The following is a 15,428-nucleotide window of genomic DNA, read 5'->3' on the forward strand; positions in this document are numbered from 1 at the left end:
CAGTTACAACTCAGAAATGTTAGCGGGGGATTGTGGCATTTAAGCAGAGGAGTTACTCACGTGATCCAGTGGTTGACAACTTCCTACGGAACCCTCATTATCACATGGTGCGTGCCCCGAACGGGCATGTCTTTGCTGGACAGGGCGTGCTGCTAAGTGCCTGTCATTTGCCGTTAATGCCACCAGCTGGACCGTTTGTAGACAAGTCCCTGTTAGCTTAGGTGCTGTTCGATGCGTTATATTTTGACGAATGTTTTGAATTCTAAGACACGAAAGCCTTATTTCCCTTAATTACGAGTTCTTGTGAGGGATGTCACTCTGATACCTGTGAGCCATAAAAACGGCGTTGGATTCAGAGTTAGGACACCTGTGTTGCTACCTTAGTCCCACCATCGAATACCTGATGCACTCGGAATGTCATCTTATCTCTCAGGCTCATGAAACTTCCGGTCTGGCTTTAAGCCATGGCGCAAATTACGTTCATCTGACGTTCTTCGTTTAGTATGTAGCGTCGCGCACAGACGATTAGGTGACTAGTTGATAACGGCAGAAAAATGTTCAAAGCGTTCTGTTGCATCGATTTTTTTCCTGACACCTTTCAGTGGAAATTTACTCATAGAAGATTTGGAATAAATATCAAGGATACACAGTTAAGGCCCATTCATAATTTTTCTGGGTAGGTGCCAACACAAGCCTCTTGCTTTATTTCAGACGGGTCCCTTTTCTCTCTGTGAAGTGATATCTAGACAAGGGTTCGGGGCAGAAATACTCATTTCCACGCTGATGGAGAGGATCTAATGATTAGACTGGGAACACAATTTAAAAAAACAAAAAACAAAAAACGTGTTTTGACTTTTCTATGAAATGGATTTCGATCCATAGTAAAACTGGGTTTTCTGAGCCCAAAGGTGAAGAAAACCGCGTGACCTCAGAATATCAGAGACATGGATCAGTAGAAGCCAGCGGGGCTTCATGGTGACACGCGACGTTCCACAGTGCACGGAAGGCTCGTGACGGTGTTTGCGTGTGTCTCTCTCATTCACAGGCCCACAACTCTGTGACTCTGGAGAGACTTCAGCCCGACGGTGACTACAGTGTGGAGCTGCAGGCTGTCGCCTACTGGGGACAGACACGCCTCAAGAGTGCCAAGGTCTCCCTGCGTTTCTCCTGCACGCACGCCGCCAGCGACAGTAAGTGTCTCCCGGTGTTGGCACAGAGTTCCCCACGCCATCCGAGCTACACACGACTCGGCTGACCTTCACGCTGATGAGCACGTTCACCAAACATCCTCCCAACGGTGATGCACAGAACAGTTTTATCTCTAAAACTCGTCCTCTGATTTCTGTCCGCATTTTATGTGCAATGGTTTGGTGTCATAATGGAAACCCAATGGCGTAACTTTTTCTGCCTCATTCTGACCCAATTTGCGACGGACGTCATTTTGGGTCCTTGCGCCTCGGCATACTGGTCTCTTAGGAGAGTACGGATCAGTGCACCATGAAAATCCATCGCGTCCCCTGTAAAACGATGACACGCCCGTTTTTATCGCTTGGATGCAGTGGTCACAAGCACCGCTGGAAAGGCTGGCTGCTCCGTCTCCGCTGGGCCAAGTGACGAAATCAGGCCACGCAGGTTTTCCCGGTTCCCCGTTTTTCTATGGCGAGTGGTTTGCTCGCCACGCACCAAGCAAAGCAAGAGGTCGGTCCTGAAGGACAGTCACCTCCAAGTCAGAAAATCACGTCCCCCTGACGTTTCTGGCTTCGTTCCGAGGCGGGGCATGGAGAGGAGTCATGTGGACTCGCTCCCGGCCATGTTTTGGGGTTCAGGCCGATGGAAAGTGAGGGCAGGCTGAGGGGCGGGGGCTCAGGGCCGTGGACCCCGAGTCTGCCGGAGCCCACGCTGTCTGCCTGTCATCGCGCCGTGGGCTGCGTCGGAGGGTGGAGAGTGTGCCGAAAGCTTGCTTGGGTGTAGGGGAGGCGAGGCTAGGCCGGGCCCCCAGAGTGAGGTGCAGTGACCGCTCATAATTGCCTTTCACTACCCGGGAGAAAAATGGGTCCAAATCATGCTTTCCAAAAAGAACTAGAAACAGAACTTTCTACCTTCTCGAAGAGTCCTCCTTTCGGAGATTAAATGGGCTTGAAAAGTCTACTATTTCTATGCCTGTAATATTTATAGTCTATGATACTGTGCATATCCTGCTGTTTCTGGGTACAGTGTAACTTTTACCTAAAGCTCTCATAAAAATGCTTTTATGTGTTCGGTCACTTCCTCGACTTTTGAAAATCCAGTCATCCATTCATTCGTTTATGAAACAGAAATGCGTGCCTGTGATTTATGACATTCCTGTGTCTAGTGATAAAATGCTATGTCATGCCGTATTATACTGTAAATAGATGCACGCTGTGTGACATGCACAGCGTATAGACTGTGTGTGTTGCATAGTGTCTCTGTGCCCCGTGTTTATACACACACGCGTGTGCACACGTACACGTAGGCAGATCGTGCGCGTACACGTCTGCGAATGCACACACAGGCACGCAGACGTGCACACACGCACACACCAGGCCAGCGCTTCTCATGTTTCGACCCCTGCCCTAAAGCCCCTGCTGTTCGGTTCGGGACATAAGCACGTGACCGCGGTGACGCAGTGGTCAGGCTGTCCCCACACAGAGCTGCAGAGGACCGTGGAAGCAGAAGCGGCTAACGCGGGTGGGATGGCAGCCTGGGACAGTGAGGGGCTCTGCGGGCCCCACGAAGGCAGCAGCACGCGTGTGCGTGTGCGTGTGCGCACATGTGTGTGCATGCGTGGGGGAAGGATGAAGGAGGGCTGGGGGCAGTTCTCTGCCTCGGGGTCTCGGCGAGTCCCACGTGGCACCCCCGATGTCCCCCCGGTCCCTGAAGTGCAGAGTCATCTGTCTCGCTGCCTGAGCAGCACCTCCCCTCGGGAGCCAATGGGACCGGTAGTGTCGCACACCCCAAATCCACCTGTGCACCTCCTTCCCGCCCCGTCCTCGCCCCGGCTCCCCCACCTCGGATGTCTCCCCGATTCTCCCTCTGTTCCTGCCGGCGACCCAGGCTTCTCCGTCCTTCCTCTCCAGAAATCCAATGCTTTCGTCTCCAGTTCCAGATTCTACGGGGATCCGTCCATTTCTTCCCCTCGTGCTGGCCGCTGACACCTCTTTGTCAGGAAATTAAAGTGGTGTCCTAATGAGAGGTTCGGTTTCCACTCTTTCTTAACTGTCCAGCCCCTGGATGCAGACAAAATCTTCTCGCGGAAACAGTAACTACACACGGCATTTCCCGCTCCCCGGGGCCCCCGACAGGCTCGTCCACCGTCCATGTTCCCTTTGCGGTTCCCCCGAAGCAGACGTGTCCCCCTTCGCCGCGTGCCTCCTCCTTCCTCCCCGGCTTCCTTCTGAGACACATTTTTAAAGTTCCGCTTCGCCCAAGACCGTGTTTCTTTCTGCCAGTGGCGAGGATGTCGCCTTTTATGTGAGAGAATTTCGCCTTCCAGTTTCCCTCGCTTTGTCCAATAAACGACATTTCTCCCCCGGTAGATGCTGCGAAGGGGTTGCCAACTCCCATAATTTACTATGCGTCCCTTCCCACAACCATGAACGAGGAGGAAAACGCCCGGCCTCGGCCGGCCTTTGTCGAGGTTACATCATCTAGAGCCTCGTCCTGGCCTGGCCCCGGACAGTACTTTTTGGGACGCTGGATTTGCAGACCACAGCTGAGGCCTTGGCCCGCTGCCTCCGCCGTGTCCACTGAACCCCGTGAGCTCAAGGTCCTCTGTAATTAGCTTCTTCTCCCATCCGCTCAAGCAGGATCGTAAACCTCTGTCTGTCACCTTGAGCCACATCGCACGGCGTACGGGAAGCCACACGGCCTGGCCCCGGGCAGTACTTTTTGGGACGCTGGATTTGCAGACCACACCTGAGGCCTTGGCCCGCTCCCTCCGCCGTGTCCACTGAACCCCATGAGCTCGAAGTCCTCTGTGATTAGCTTCTTCTCCCATGCGCTCAAGCAGGATCGTAAACCTCTGTCTGTCCCCTTGAGCCACATCGCACGGCGTACGGGAAGCCACACACGGTCCCCTGTAAATGTATCTACTACCCATCACCCATGTTCAGCTTCTGTCGCCTGTAAGCTCAGGCAGAGGTGTCTTTTCTGTGGCACGTGGTAGACTTCACCGCGTGTGGTCTAGACACGTCCCTGTGGAAGAGTGTCCTGTGTTTCGGAGAACGTGGGCTTCCCAGCCGTGCGCCCACAGCCGCCGTCACGGTCCACCGCTGAGCTCCACGGTCCTATGCCTGCGCGTGGCCGTGCTCCCTCAATACTGATGAAAGCAAGTTAATCCGTTATTCCCTCTCATCGACAACCTCGACTGGGTCCTCTGCATCTGGACAGCCTGATTCTGAGTGTCTACGTCATGTTCTAATTATCTTTTAAAATTGGAGAAGGTTTTCCCCGACCAGCGAAGAGGTCTGATAGGTAACCCTGTCAAAGGCCACTCTGTTCTAAGGATGAACTGATTCCTCTCACGTGCAGCCAGAAAAGTAATAAAAAGAAAGTAAAAAAATAATAATAAAATAATAAAAACAAGTAATAGTATGACGTGCCTGCAGTTACACACATAGCTTGTGTCTCGAGGTGTCCTACAGAAGACCCCAGCTTTGCAGAGGATTATGCAGCATAGAGCTGGTTATTTGTCAGGATTTTATATCCCAGTGTTGATATATAATCTCGTAAACACAGGTATATAACTTTTACAAGAACGGTCTCTATTTCATCGTGAACCAACTGGAGGTAAAGAATAATTACAACTTGACAGTGTAAGGAAGGGAAATTACACTTTATAGGAAGGAAACTAGTAAATGTCACCATATAAATTACGTTTTGAATTACGTCTTTCCAGATCTGCAGGCTCCTAGGTGTTTCCCTGATAGATATTTCTGTGGAAGCAAAGGCTGACTATGCGTGCAGTTTGATAACATGGTCCCTTCAAGGATGAAAGACATAACCCGCCTTTAATGGAAGTGTAGCTTGCGTTTTTGGAGCCAAGAAGAATATTTTCAGGATTGACAGATTCCAAGTGTTTTATAGTTGCCTCACGCAAGTGGAATATTCTTCGAGGCCTGCGAAATAAAAACAGAACGCAGAGAAAATACCTCGAATCTCTCCATCTGTACAATTAATCAACCGTTTGACATCTGAAAAACCAGCAGAGGAGCTAAATCCTCTGCACTTTTAGGACGATTAAAGAGTAGAAATGAGACCTCGGACCTTCGTGGAATGTGGTCGAAATGATTCTGTTCTGTTCTTTTTGGTTTTGAAAATGTGGGGCGCAGGCTTCGAGGCAGCTGCCCAGTTCTAAGACAAGTTTGTACGCACGTCTCGTACGGCACGCGCTGGCGACACTATCTGTCAATAAAAAAAAAAAGACGTTCTTTTATCTAGGACGACACACAAAAGTTTGCACAGGATGGAAAAGGAAGGAAGATGATGTCCACGTGCCGATTCGACCTCGTATCGAAACCGCCAGACCGATTCGCTGGCGAAGCCTCAGCCTTACGCATTGTTGATGGAGTTAGAAGCATCAATGCGCGTGTGGAAATCTTAACTCTTTAGTCAGTTGTCACTTGGAGTGTTACCAGGACCGGTCTCGAACCCCACAGGGGTGTCCAGGAAGGGATGAGTTTGGGGCGGGAGCCCTGCGCCCGCCTCCTCCTGTGGGCCTGGCGCTTGCTGTGCTGTCGGCTGTCTTGGTTCTTTACGGGGTGCGACGCAGCACCTGTCAGAAAGGAGTAGCCCATGACATCGTGACTTAGCGTAAGAAATCCGTATTGGGTCTTGGTCATGAGTTTGGGCACAGAGCTCCTAAAACCTTCGGGATTTCTTAAGTGATGAGGCCGATCAAGGCGTCTCCTGTTACGTTAATGGGGTGACTTTTGGAAAGCGCCTAACGGTGGGGTCATCTCTAGAGGAGCCAACCTGTGGATAGAGTGTTGGCACTTTCGGGGCGACTCCCCCAGCTCCGGGGAGTGGGGGAGGGGCTGGAGTTCGAGTCCAGCCTCCAGTGGCCAGTGATTTAATCAGTCGAGCCTGGTTAAATGAAGTGCATGTGAAAACCCAGAAGGACAGCGTGTGAGGAGCTCTGGGGGTGGTGAACACGCGGAGATCTGGGGAGACCGACGCCCCTGGAGCGGGCACAGAAGTCTTACCCACCCTGTTTCCCACGCGCCTGGCCTGTGCACCTCGTCCGGCGGACTGTTCCTAGCGAGTATGACGTTTCTCTGAGTTCTGCGAGCCGCACTCGCAAATGAATCCAGCACACGGTCTGGGTCTGGGAAGCTCCGTGCATAGAGGCCACCGGAATCCCACGTAGGAACTTGGACTTGTGACCGGTGTCCGAGTTGGGGGCCCATCGTGTGGGCTGAGCCCTTAGCCTGTAGGATCTGCTGGTCTCCACGCGCTGAACCCCGGATAGCCCGCGGGTCTCAGACACCTGCCTGCTGGTGTGGGAACCCCCCATCCCCCGACATACGTATTGGATTTGGGTGAAGAACCCTTAAGTCTAAAGAATGTTTCTCATGTCCAAACATTGATTGGAACGATGTAAACTAAAATCCTCTAAATACGAATCCAACTGTTAAAAGCCTCCTTTCCTCTGCAGTAACATCCCCCGGATGATGATTTCCCAGGTGTGCCGTGTCGGAGGACGTAGACGCGTGACGCCGTTTGCTCCTGGGCCATCCCGCCTCGCCCCGAGGCAGACATGTCCCCCTTCACCGTGTGCCTCCTCCTTCCTCCCCGGCTTCCTTCTGAGACACATTTTTAAAGTTCCGCTTCACCCAAGACCGTCTTTCTTTCTGCCGGTGGCGAGGATGTCGCCTATTATGTGAGAGAATTTCGCCTTCCAGTTTCCCTCGCTTTGTCCAATAAACGACATTTCTCCCCCGGTAGACGCTGCGATGGGGTTGACAACTCCCATGTGTCCCTTCCCACAACCATGAACGAGGAGGAAAACGCCCAGCCTCGGCCGGCCTTTGTCGAGGTTACATCATCTAGAGCCTCGTCCTGGCCTGGCCCGCAGGCAATACTTTTTGGGACGCCGTCACTGGTCTGCAGATCCGTGGGGCGATGCGACGTGCACCCTTTCCCGTTGGCGTCGCGGAGGGGACCCATCTTTCCGTTTAGGGCCGTGTACCAGGTGCTGAGGCACAGCGATGGGATTCGATGAAAAGTGATCGATCCTGCTCTGCTGACATGATATTTGCATATTATTTTGCATAAGTTCTTCAGAACCAAAAAAAAAAAAAAAAAAAAAAAAAAACCAATAACGAGAAATACTCTTTACACCTGTTATTTCAGTGAGAGCATCTCTGAGGCTGTTTGAAATTCAGGGGAGCGCGTCTAAGATCCTTTCGGGTCCTGCAACATATTCTGCTGGGTGCGGGGCGCGGGGCGGGTGTTATCACTTGGGCATGAGAGAATCTGCAGTTGTATCGCATTTCACTTTTAAAAACTCACTAAATGTGAATGAATAACAGTGAAATTAAAGACGCTGGGATGCGTCTCAGGTCTTCGCCTTATTCTTAATGAGAACGTTATGCTTCGTCGTAGAAGAACAACTCGGGAAAACTAGAAAAGGTGTTCTGGAAACGCAGGCCCCTCTCCCAAGACGACGGCCCAGCCGCCCGCTGGAGATCGGGGTGCCCTTCTATCAAGACGGCCGGCTGCAGGCGAAGGTGTACTGGAAAAGGTCCAAAGGTACGCACACGGGATTTGCTGCTTCGTCACTCGCTGTAGACGGCACGGTGGGGTAAAGGGACTTGGGGAAAAGCCAGTGTCGAGCCGTCGTATTGACGTTAAGGAAAACAGTGGCCGAGCAAAACACCGTTGACCGTGTTGTTAACGCCTTAAGTTCTGACGTCTGAGCGGGTTCCCGATCCCTAGAATCTCGATCACATTTCGAAATGAGCAATAGCCGATTGCTTAAATTTTATCATTTTATCAGGGATATGGACCCATCTTCTCATTTTTCCTGGAAGGCTGATCTCGTGTCCAGAATGCTCAAAATTGTGATGATTTTGTGCTGTCATTTTTGTCCTACATTGTTTTTTTTTTTTTTTAATTTAAGAAAGACCCATAACACAAATAATTTGGAAACGAGGAAAAAAGTCATCTTCTCAGTATCTTTTCGTGGAAACGGTGTTTTAGTGGATTTCCTTTCAGAAATCCTCTGTGCCTCTCTGTGTGTGTATAAGACACACATATTTTCAAGTAGCATTATATGAGCATTCTATGTTGTCATACTTTTCCAGAATTTCCATTGCTGCGTTGAGCTACCGTAACATATGTCATGAGTCCACTGCAGAAAAACATTGAGGTTCTCTCACAATTTCCATTTTGTAATTCATACCGAAATGAACATTTATCCTTGGAGTAAATTCTTCTTGTTTGCTTGAATATTCATCTTTAAGATCAATTCATTTTGTTTACTTATTTTCTTTATTCTTAGAAGGTTTATTTTGCATTACTGAAATAGTCCTTTTAGAATTATTGGATGTACATTTTTTATCTTTATCATCCTATGCACTTAAAAACATAAGCAAAACAGATTGCTTCGAGACTCTGGTTTGAGATTTTTTTTCTAGTTCTTCCAAAGTGTTATTTCACTCAGGGTATCAGCCCATAGGCCACAAAGAATATTGATGTTCATACTCTTCTTGTTCCAGAATTTTCTTCCAAGCTGCCGACGCCCATTCTGAAGCCAAAATAACATTACAATTACCATTAATATTTTGTCGCTATCATGTCTTCGTTAAAAGTAACAACCTTCAAACATTAAAAACAGTGTCATCGCTTATTCGGCATTGTTTATTAAATTAAAAGTTAATATATTCGTAAGTTTTATAACCAATATTCAATTATAAAATAGGTTTCGTCTTTTGTACTTCTCTATTTTAAAGTAGAATTGTATGTCTGCGTGTCATATTAATATTCTTAACGAAACAGCGTACTTCATTAATGTGAGATGGAATTGTGAACATCTGTGGCAGAGGGGGTGTGTATGCGTGTGTATACACACACACGCTAACTCTAGAGAATCCGGCACCTCAGGTGACAGCTATGCCATAGAAACACGAATCAGAACAGCAGCTGTCACGTGGCAGCTTATCCTGCTGTCAGTCCGCAAATGTCCCATGTGACTTTCACCAGGTCACACAGCCACCGACGTAGGTGCTGTACTAAGAACTAGGCACGCTCTACTTTCGTATTTTTCCAAAAAGCCCTTTTCATTAAATTATATCCATCCCATCTCCTCTGTTATCTGAAATCGAAAGCCAACTTCATATGTAAAACACAGCGGAGCTCGTTATGTTAGGACACTTGCAAGCAGGCTGCAGAAACTTCGAGAAGCCCAGAGCAGAATGAGATGCAGAGCACGTGTTCCAAGCTTATGCTACCAATGTGACACACGGAATCCCAAACCAAATGTCCCCAGACACTTATAAAATATGTATATTTATAATCATCGCAACTGTAGGACAGGAAACACCTTTTCCATCGATGCAGAGGCATGCTCTTAGGTGATTTCTCTATAGAATGTGCACATGAGATGTTTTTGTCACTTTGGACACGTTCGCTGGATTTTCTGGAATTTTTTGACTCTGTGAAATTATACATTTGACTCTGTGTGCAACTCACTAGATCCATCTTCAATGGTTTTCGCCCCTGACACAAGTAGCCGAATGTTCCTGATTTATAGCCGGTTTTCGCCGGTGGGAACACTGCGTTGGAAACCCAAAGGGACTGGCGGCTGGGGACATCGGGGTGGAAGCGAATGTTGTTCTCTAATCAAGACAAAACTGTAAGCGGACATTGGTTCTTAGATGTCACCTTTCCGAAAAGTAGCGGTGGACAGGATGTTGGTTTTGGACTTGGAGTTGGGAATTTAAAAAGCACACATCTATTCATTTCCTTCGAAATTTCCCAAAGCGAGAGCTTCGAGGTTTGGGTATTATTTACTATGACGCAGCATATAATTGGGTAGGACAGAGAATCAACCATCAGATGTTAGCCGTTCTCAACTTATTGCATACGGTAGTTGGGTTGCATTAGTGAATACGCCAGAAGAAAGTACATATCTTCAACAGTGAATTTGTAGAACAAACGTTATCGTGCAAGGACTAGTTTCTTGGCTAATTTTATTAATTAGTAATTTTATTATTCTACAGCTATCAGTTCATTTTTATTGTGTGATACTAGAATCCACAACAGGTCATTTTAGACTTTTTTTTGGCTTTACGCTTAGTGTTTACACTCCATAAATATGAACAATTAGCTTGGGCAGAGAGAGAAAACATTTGTACTTCTGCTTGGAGGAGACGTGCCTTATGCCTTGTAGGTGTTCATGATTCTTACTTGAGTTGTACGAAACCAGGAAGTTCTGTCTTAGCATTTTTACAAATATAGAGAGAACGAAGCATTATTTCACGAGAAGATATCGTTCAACTAACATTTATTGAGCACCTACTATGTGCCATGTGGGTCATTTGGCCGTGACTTCACCGATGACCTTTTCTACCTCGTGCTCACATTTCAGCATGGTTTTCCTGGGGCACCGTATTGCATCCCCCACCCCCCGACTTTATTCTTTGGAGGGAGACAGTAAGCAGGATTTTGCGAGGCACGCGTGGCTCCTCGGGTTCCCGGGCGCGTTCCTGGGTGACCCCCACGACTTCTATTTGCTCCTTCCCGTTCTCTCCCGTTCGAAGAGCCCCGGTCTATGCAGATGGCGATGTGCACACTGTGACTTTTGTGTGTGTTTCCACCCTGCAGACCCCAACGTCAGCCGCTACCACGTGCACTGGTCTCCAGAACTGTGCGCCCACAACGAGACCGCCAGGCCGGAGGCGTCGTCCGCCACGACCCAGGTGAGTCGATGAGCGCCCTTGACCCCGAAGGCGACCGGCACTCACTCCGCCCGTCTGTGTGTGGCATCGGCCTGCAGCACGGGCGCAGCGTGCGTCCTGTGCATCCCTCACGGTCACTGATCCACATCTGAGTGAGCGACTAGCTGTCACCCGTTCACGAAGTGACATCGAGAGCAGCCACGCACGGCCGGTCCCCGAACATGGGGATTATTCTGACACCGATGCTCAGGATCTCCCGGACCAGAGGGACACGCTCCTGGGGCGCTGTGTGTTTCCTTTGAAAAGGGCAAAAACTTTGAATTATTTTCTGATTTTTCACTTGGCAGCACCGTCGCAACGCATTACTTTCCGACTGTGCAATGAATTTCTGTACGTTCCTGCCTGCCTTGCTTTGCCGTGTCCCTAACTGCCACCGACTCATCCAGCTAACGAAAGATCTGAGCTGCCCCCCTATGCCACACACTGACCTTTCGACTTTGAACTTTCAGAGAACAGTAAACTCCAGGGGAATAGGAGCTCTGTCTGTACTCCTTAATATGTTATTCCAAATATGTGCGATTACTGCATGAGTTATAGAGCAGAATCAGCAAACCGAGAGCAAATGTTTAAGGTGGCGTCAAATAAGCACGATGTCGATGACAGCGGTTTATATGTAATAATGCACCACGACGTTCCAAAATATCTAAAAGCATGGCCCCAAATGACAGCATATTGATATATGACCTGTAACTAGAACATTTTTCTTTTGAGTATTTTGTAAAGCAACAAGGGCAGTATTTTTCAAATCACATGGAATCACATAAGTTTAAGATAGTAAGATAAAACAAGTCATAGCTTTTGCAGAAATAGTTTTTTTTGTTGTTGTTTTTTTTACTGGATTTGACTTTTTCTACCAGAGGCGTTCCTTTCGTTCACCCGTAAGCTCTTCCCAAAGTGTATGGCCTTCTGTAAAAGTAAAAACAAAACGGATATTTGAAAAAGGGAAATGTATTTGCAGAGCAGAGGACGAAGCAGAAGCAGGATGTATGAAATGTTTCGTGGGCTTGTCTTCCTTCCGCGTGCCTTTGGATTCACAGAGAATCGGGCTTATTTTCAGGCGGCTGGACATCGAAGTGTATCATCTTGCGTCCATGTCACTCTTTGTATTAACCGTGCCTTGTGTCTGCCTTTGCTTGTCCCTTCTAGATAAAGGGCCAGCCCCTCCCCTTTGCCCATTCTCACATTTCCCCAAAGGGACCCAGACCAAGGTCCCCCCTTTGTCTTTGGTAAGCACGCATGGACCCCTGGGAACTATCAGCTAGAACGGAAAAGCACCACAGACAGACATGAAAGAAACGTAGTTACAAACGTGTTATAACTGTCATCTTTCTATGTTGCTGTAAAGTTATATTCTAAGCCTCTTAATCCTTGGCGGTTTAGCCTGTTTTTCGTATTTCTATTTAGTCACTGTAGTGTGGCAGGAAGCAATAACTGCCCTTCAAAATGGGGGGCGGGGGATGGATGACAGCTCTAAAGGAATATACTAATTTTGTTTTCAAGAAGAACTTACATATAAACTATATAAACTAAGCCTGTGTCCCAGAGAAGCCCCAGCCGACTTTTTTTTTTTTTTCCTATTGAAAATAATTAGATTTGTATTTACAGCTTGACACAGCCGCCTGCACCGCCGCCAGCTCCCACATGCTGGCCGTGGAGGGTGCAGTCGGCCGCCTTGATGCGGAATTGCGAGGGTCCTGTGTAAGTCTGGAGGACGTGTCTCGTGCCGCTGTTGTAATCCATCAAAGCGTGGACACTGCTGTCCCCTTTGTCCTTGTTTCAAAAGACATTTTGCACCCACTCCATCCATGTCCAGGAAAATCGTCTTATTATGATTGAATTATTATTACGGAATTTGATTTCATCTCCTGCGTTTTTTTTTTTTTTGCCAATCCTTCATGAGATTTATTGCTAGCATGTTTTCTCTCTTGCTCCAGGAAAATTATATAATTCTTCAAGATCTGTCATTTTCCTGCAAATATAAGGTGACTGTCCAACCCAGCCGGCCGAAGGGCCGCTTGAAGGCAGAAAGCGTTTTCTTTACGACTCCAGCGTGCTCTGCTCTCAAGGGAAAAAGCCACAAGCTCATCAGCTGTCTCGAGGAAGCAGGTACGCCTCATCTCAAGTCCCAAGTGCCCCTCTGGGATGTTCGCGGCTGTATCCACATGTCCAAACCTTATTCCAGTAACTTCTAATAACTCTCCCGATTACCCGCATGTCTACCCTTGTCACTGCGGCCATTTCTGTCCTCTGAGAAACGGCATGTCCTGCCAGATTGCAGAATCTCTTCCCCTTTATCCATCCCAAAGCCGGATGCTATAGATAACCCCCAAAGGGTCAGAAGCACTTAGCACAGAGTGGCCTCGGTGAGGGTCCCAGTCGCACACTCTCCCTACGTGTCAGAGAGGTGACCATCCGCAACCGGGCTTGAAGACCGCGGTGACATGGCTTCTACGTCCCTCCCACTGGGAGGCCACCCCCTCTCCCAGGCTGGCTCTAAGTCCTCTCACCATCTCGCTCTGTCCGGTAGCCTAACCCTGGGTTCCATCTTCGAATGACGACAGGTCACGTCCTTTCCAAAGTGCTGGCCAAGCCGGAGAACCTGTCTGCTTCGTTCGTCATCCAGCACGTCAACATCACAGGCCACTTCTCGTGGACGATGGCCAAGGCCAACCTCCACCAGCCCATGACCGGCTTCCAGGTGACGTGGGCGGAGGTGACGACGGAGAGCAGACAGAACAGCCTGCCCAACAGCATCATCTCGCAGTCCCAGATCCTGCCTTCGGTAGGTGTCACCTCGGTCACCACATCCGTGGCACTCGTGGTCACTGCTCATGGCGAATGACCTTCAGGGCTGGCTATTTCTGTCGCGCCGAGGGCTGTGTGATGGAGTCTGATTTCTACATTTTCTTGTTCTGAATGTTCACTTTTGCAAGTAAACAGCACAGCATCAGTGTGATTGTGAGTAGAATAAACTGCCCTCCTGACAAATTGTGAGGGCCGGAGCCAGCTCGCCAGCAGCCTGCTTCCTGTCGTGTCGTGTTCCAGTCCCTCAGCCATTTTATTCCGTCTTCATTCACCTCATCTCCCTCCCTCCAACTGGACATGCCCTGTTGGAAGCGTTAAATGCGGGGGAAATAGCTTTAAAAAGCTTGTTGTTTCTCTTCCTTTTCGCCCTTCGAATTTGGCCAGACTCGATAATGAACTGGCCTGTCTTCAAGGCCACTTAATTCCTTGGCTTGAAAAAAAAATAAAAAAAGAAAAAACCCATGTGTGAGCCTTTATCCTCCTTAAAAATGCCCTTAGAATACCCAACTTCTGCTCCAAAAAAAAAACCGAACAAAAAAACCCAGCTTAACTCCCGGAAGGAAAAATTCCGTGGAATTAGAAGCAGTTATTCTACGAGTGTATTAGGTTTTATTGAGTTTCGAGAAGAATGCGTTGGCATCCAAATAAACATTTTCGGTTACGGGCCCTGACAGATACAGTGTTTTAAGGGAAAGCAGTTGGCTCGTCCGCAGCAATGTGGATGCTCAAGAATTCACATCACAAGACGTGCCGATGGGAGCTGCGGGCCATGGGAAAGTCTTCTGTCGGGGCGGGCGGCACGGCCCCCCCAAGGGCGAGCCTGAGAACTGGCAGGGTGAGTCTCGCTGTGACTCTGCCAGGGTCTCGGGGTGCCAGGAGCGGAGCCGGGCGCCGATGGCCTGTCCAGCAGGGGGGTCGAGCGAAGGAGGGGACCCGGCCTGCCACGGACCCCGCGGCACTGAGAAGCACCGTGCACACGGGTGCGTCCTTCACCCTGTGGCTGCGTCCGCTGTGTCTGCTGCTTCGAAAAGGCCGTGGACGACTGTGTCCTTTTATGTGTCTCCCTCAGGATCACCACGTCCTCACGGTGCCCAATCTGAGGCCATCCACCCTGTACCGGCTGGAAGTTCAAGCGCTGACCACAGCGGGCGAAGGGCCAGCCACGGTCAAGACTTTCCGCACCCCCGACCTGCCTTCATCCTCAGCGCACAGTGAGTGTCCCCGTCACCCCGCCTCCCACCCTCTGGACAGACAGAAAAGCCTGGGTGACAACCGAAACGAGTCCCCAGAGACGCCTGTGGAACGAGAACTCTCTTGACCTGAAAATGCTTCCTTCCCATTTACATCCACCTACTGGATTTTATTTTAGCCTAAATTATGTGGTGGATAATTGTTCCCTTTCCCATCTTCCTTCCTCTCTCTCTTCCTTCCCTTCCTTCCTTCCCTTTTATTTGGACACAAAGCATGCTTTTTCCTCGCCTTTGAAACCATAAATAAATGTGGGAAACACATCTATAATCTCGTATCAATCTGAAACACTTTTATAATATTTTGCAAAGAAGCTCATTATTACATACAGTTTACTGTCATCTAGGACATACGTGTTCTTCATAATATGACCCAAATCCATCTACTTGATTT

At 49.0% G+C, this 15,428-nt stretch overlaps 1 protein-coding gene across 1 annotated transcript in view; it reads left to right on the plus strand.

The window, feature by feature from the left end:
* ANOS1 (anosmin 1) overlaps positions 1–15,428 on the plus strand; it is a 119,423-nt gene that overhangs the window by 99,303 nt on the left and 4,692 nt on the right. Inside the window, exons 8-13 of the mRNA XM_025050986.1 lie at positions 1,046–1,190; positions 7,627–7,773; positions 10,849–10,943; positions 12,917–13,088; positions 13,544–13,764; positions 14,857–14,998. Coding sequence (XP_024906754.1) covers positions 1,046–1,190; positions 7,627–7,773; positions 10,849–10,943; positions 12,917–13,088; positions 13,544–13,764; positions 14,857–14,998 — 922 coding nt within the window. The remainder of the gene's footprint in view (positions 1–1,045; positions 1,191–7,626; positions 7,774–10,848; positions 10,944–12,916; positions 13,089–13,543; positions 13,765–14,856; positions 14,999–15,428) is intronic.

The sequence above is a fragment of the Pteropus alecto genome, unplaced genomic scaffold (assembly GCF_000325575.1).
Source record: "Pteropus alecto unplaced genomic scaffold, ASM32557v1 scaffold18, whole genome shotgun sequence".
NCBI classification, from domain to species: Eukaryota; Metazoa; Chordata; class Mammalia; order Chiroptera; family Pteropodidae; genus Pteropus; species Pteropus alecto.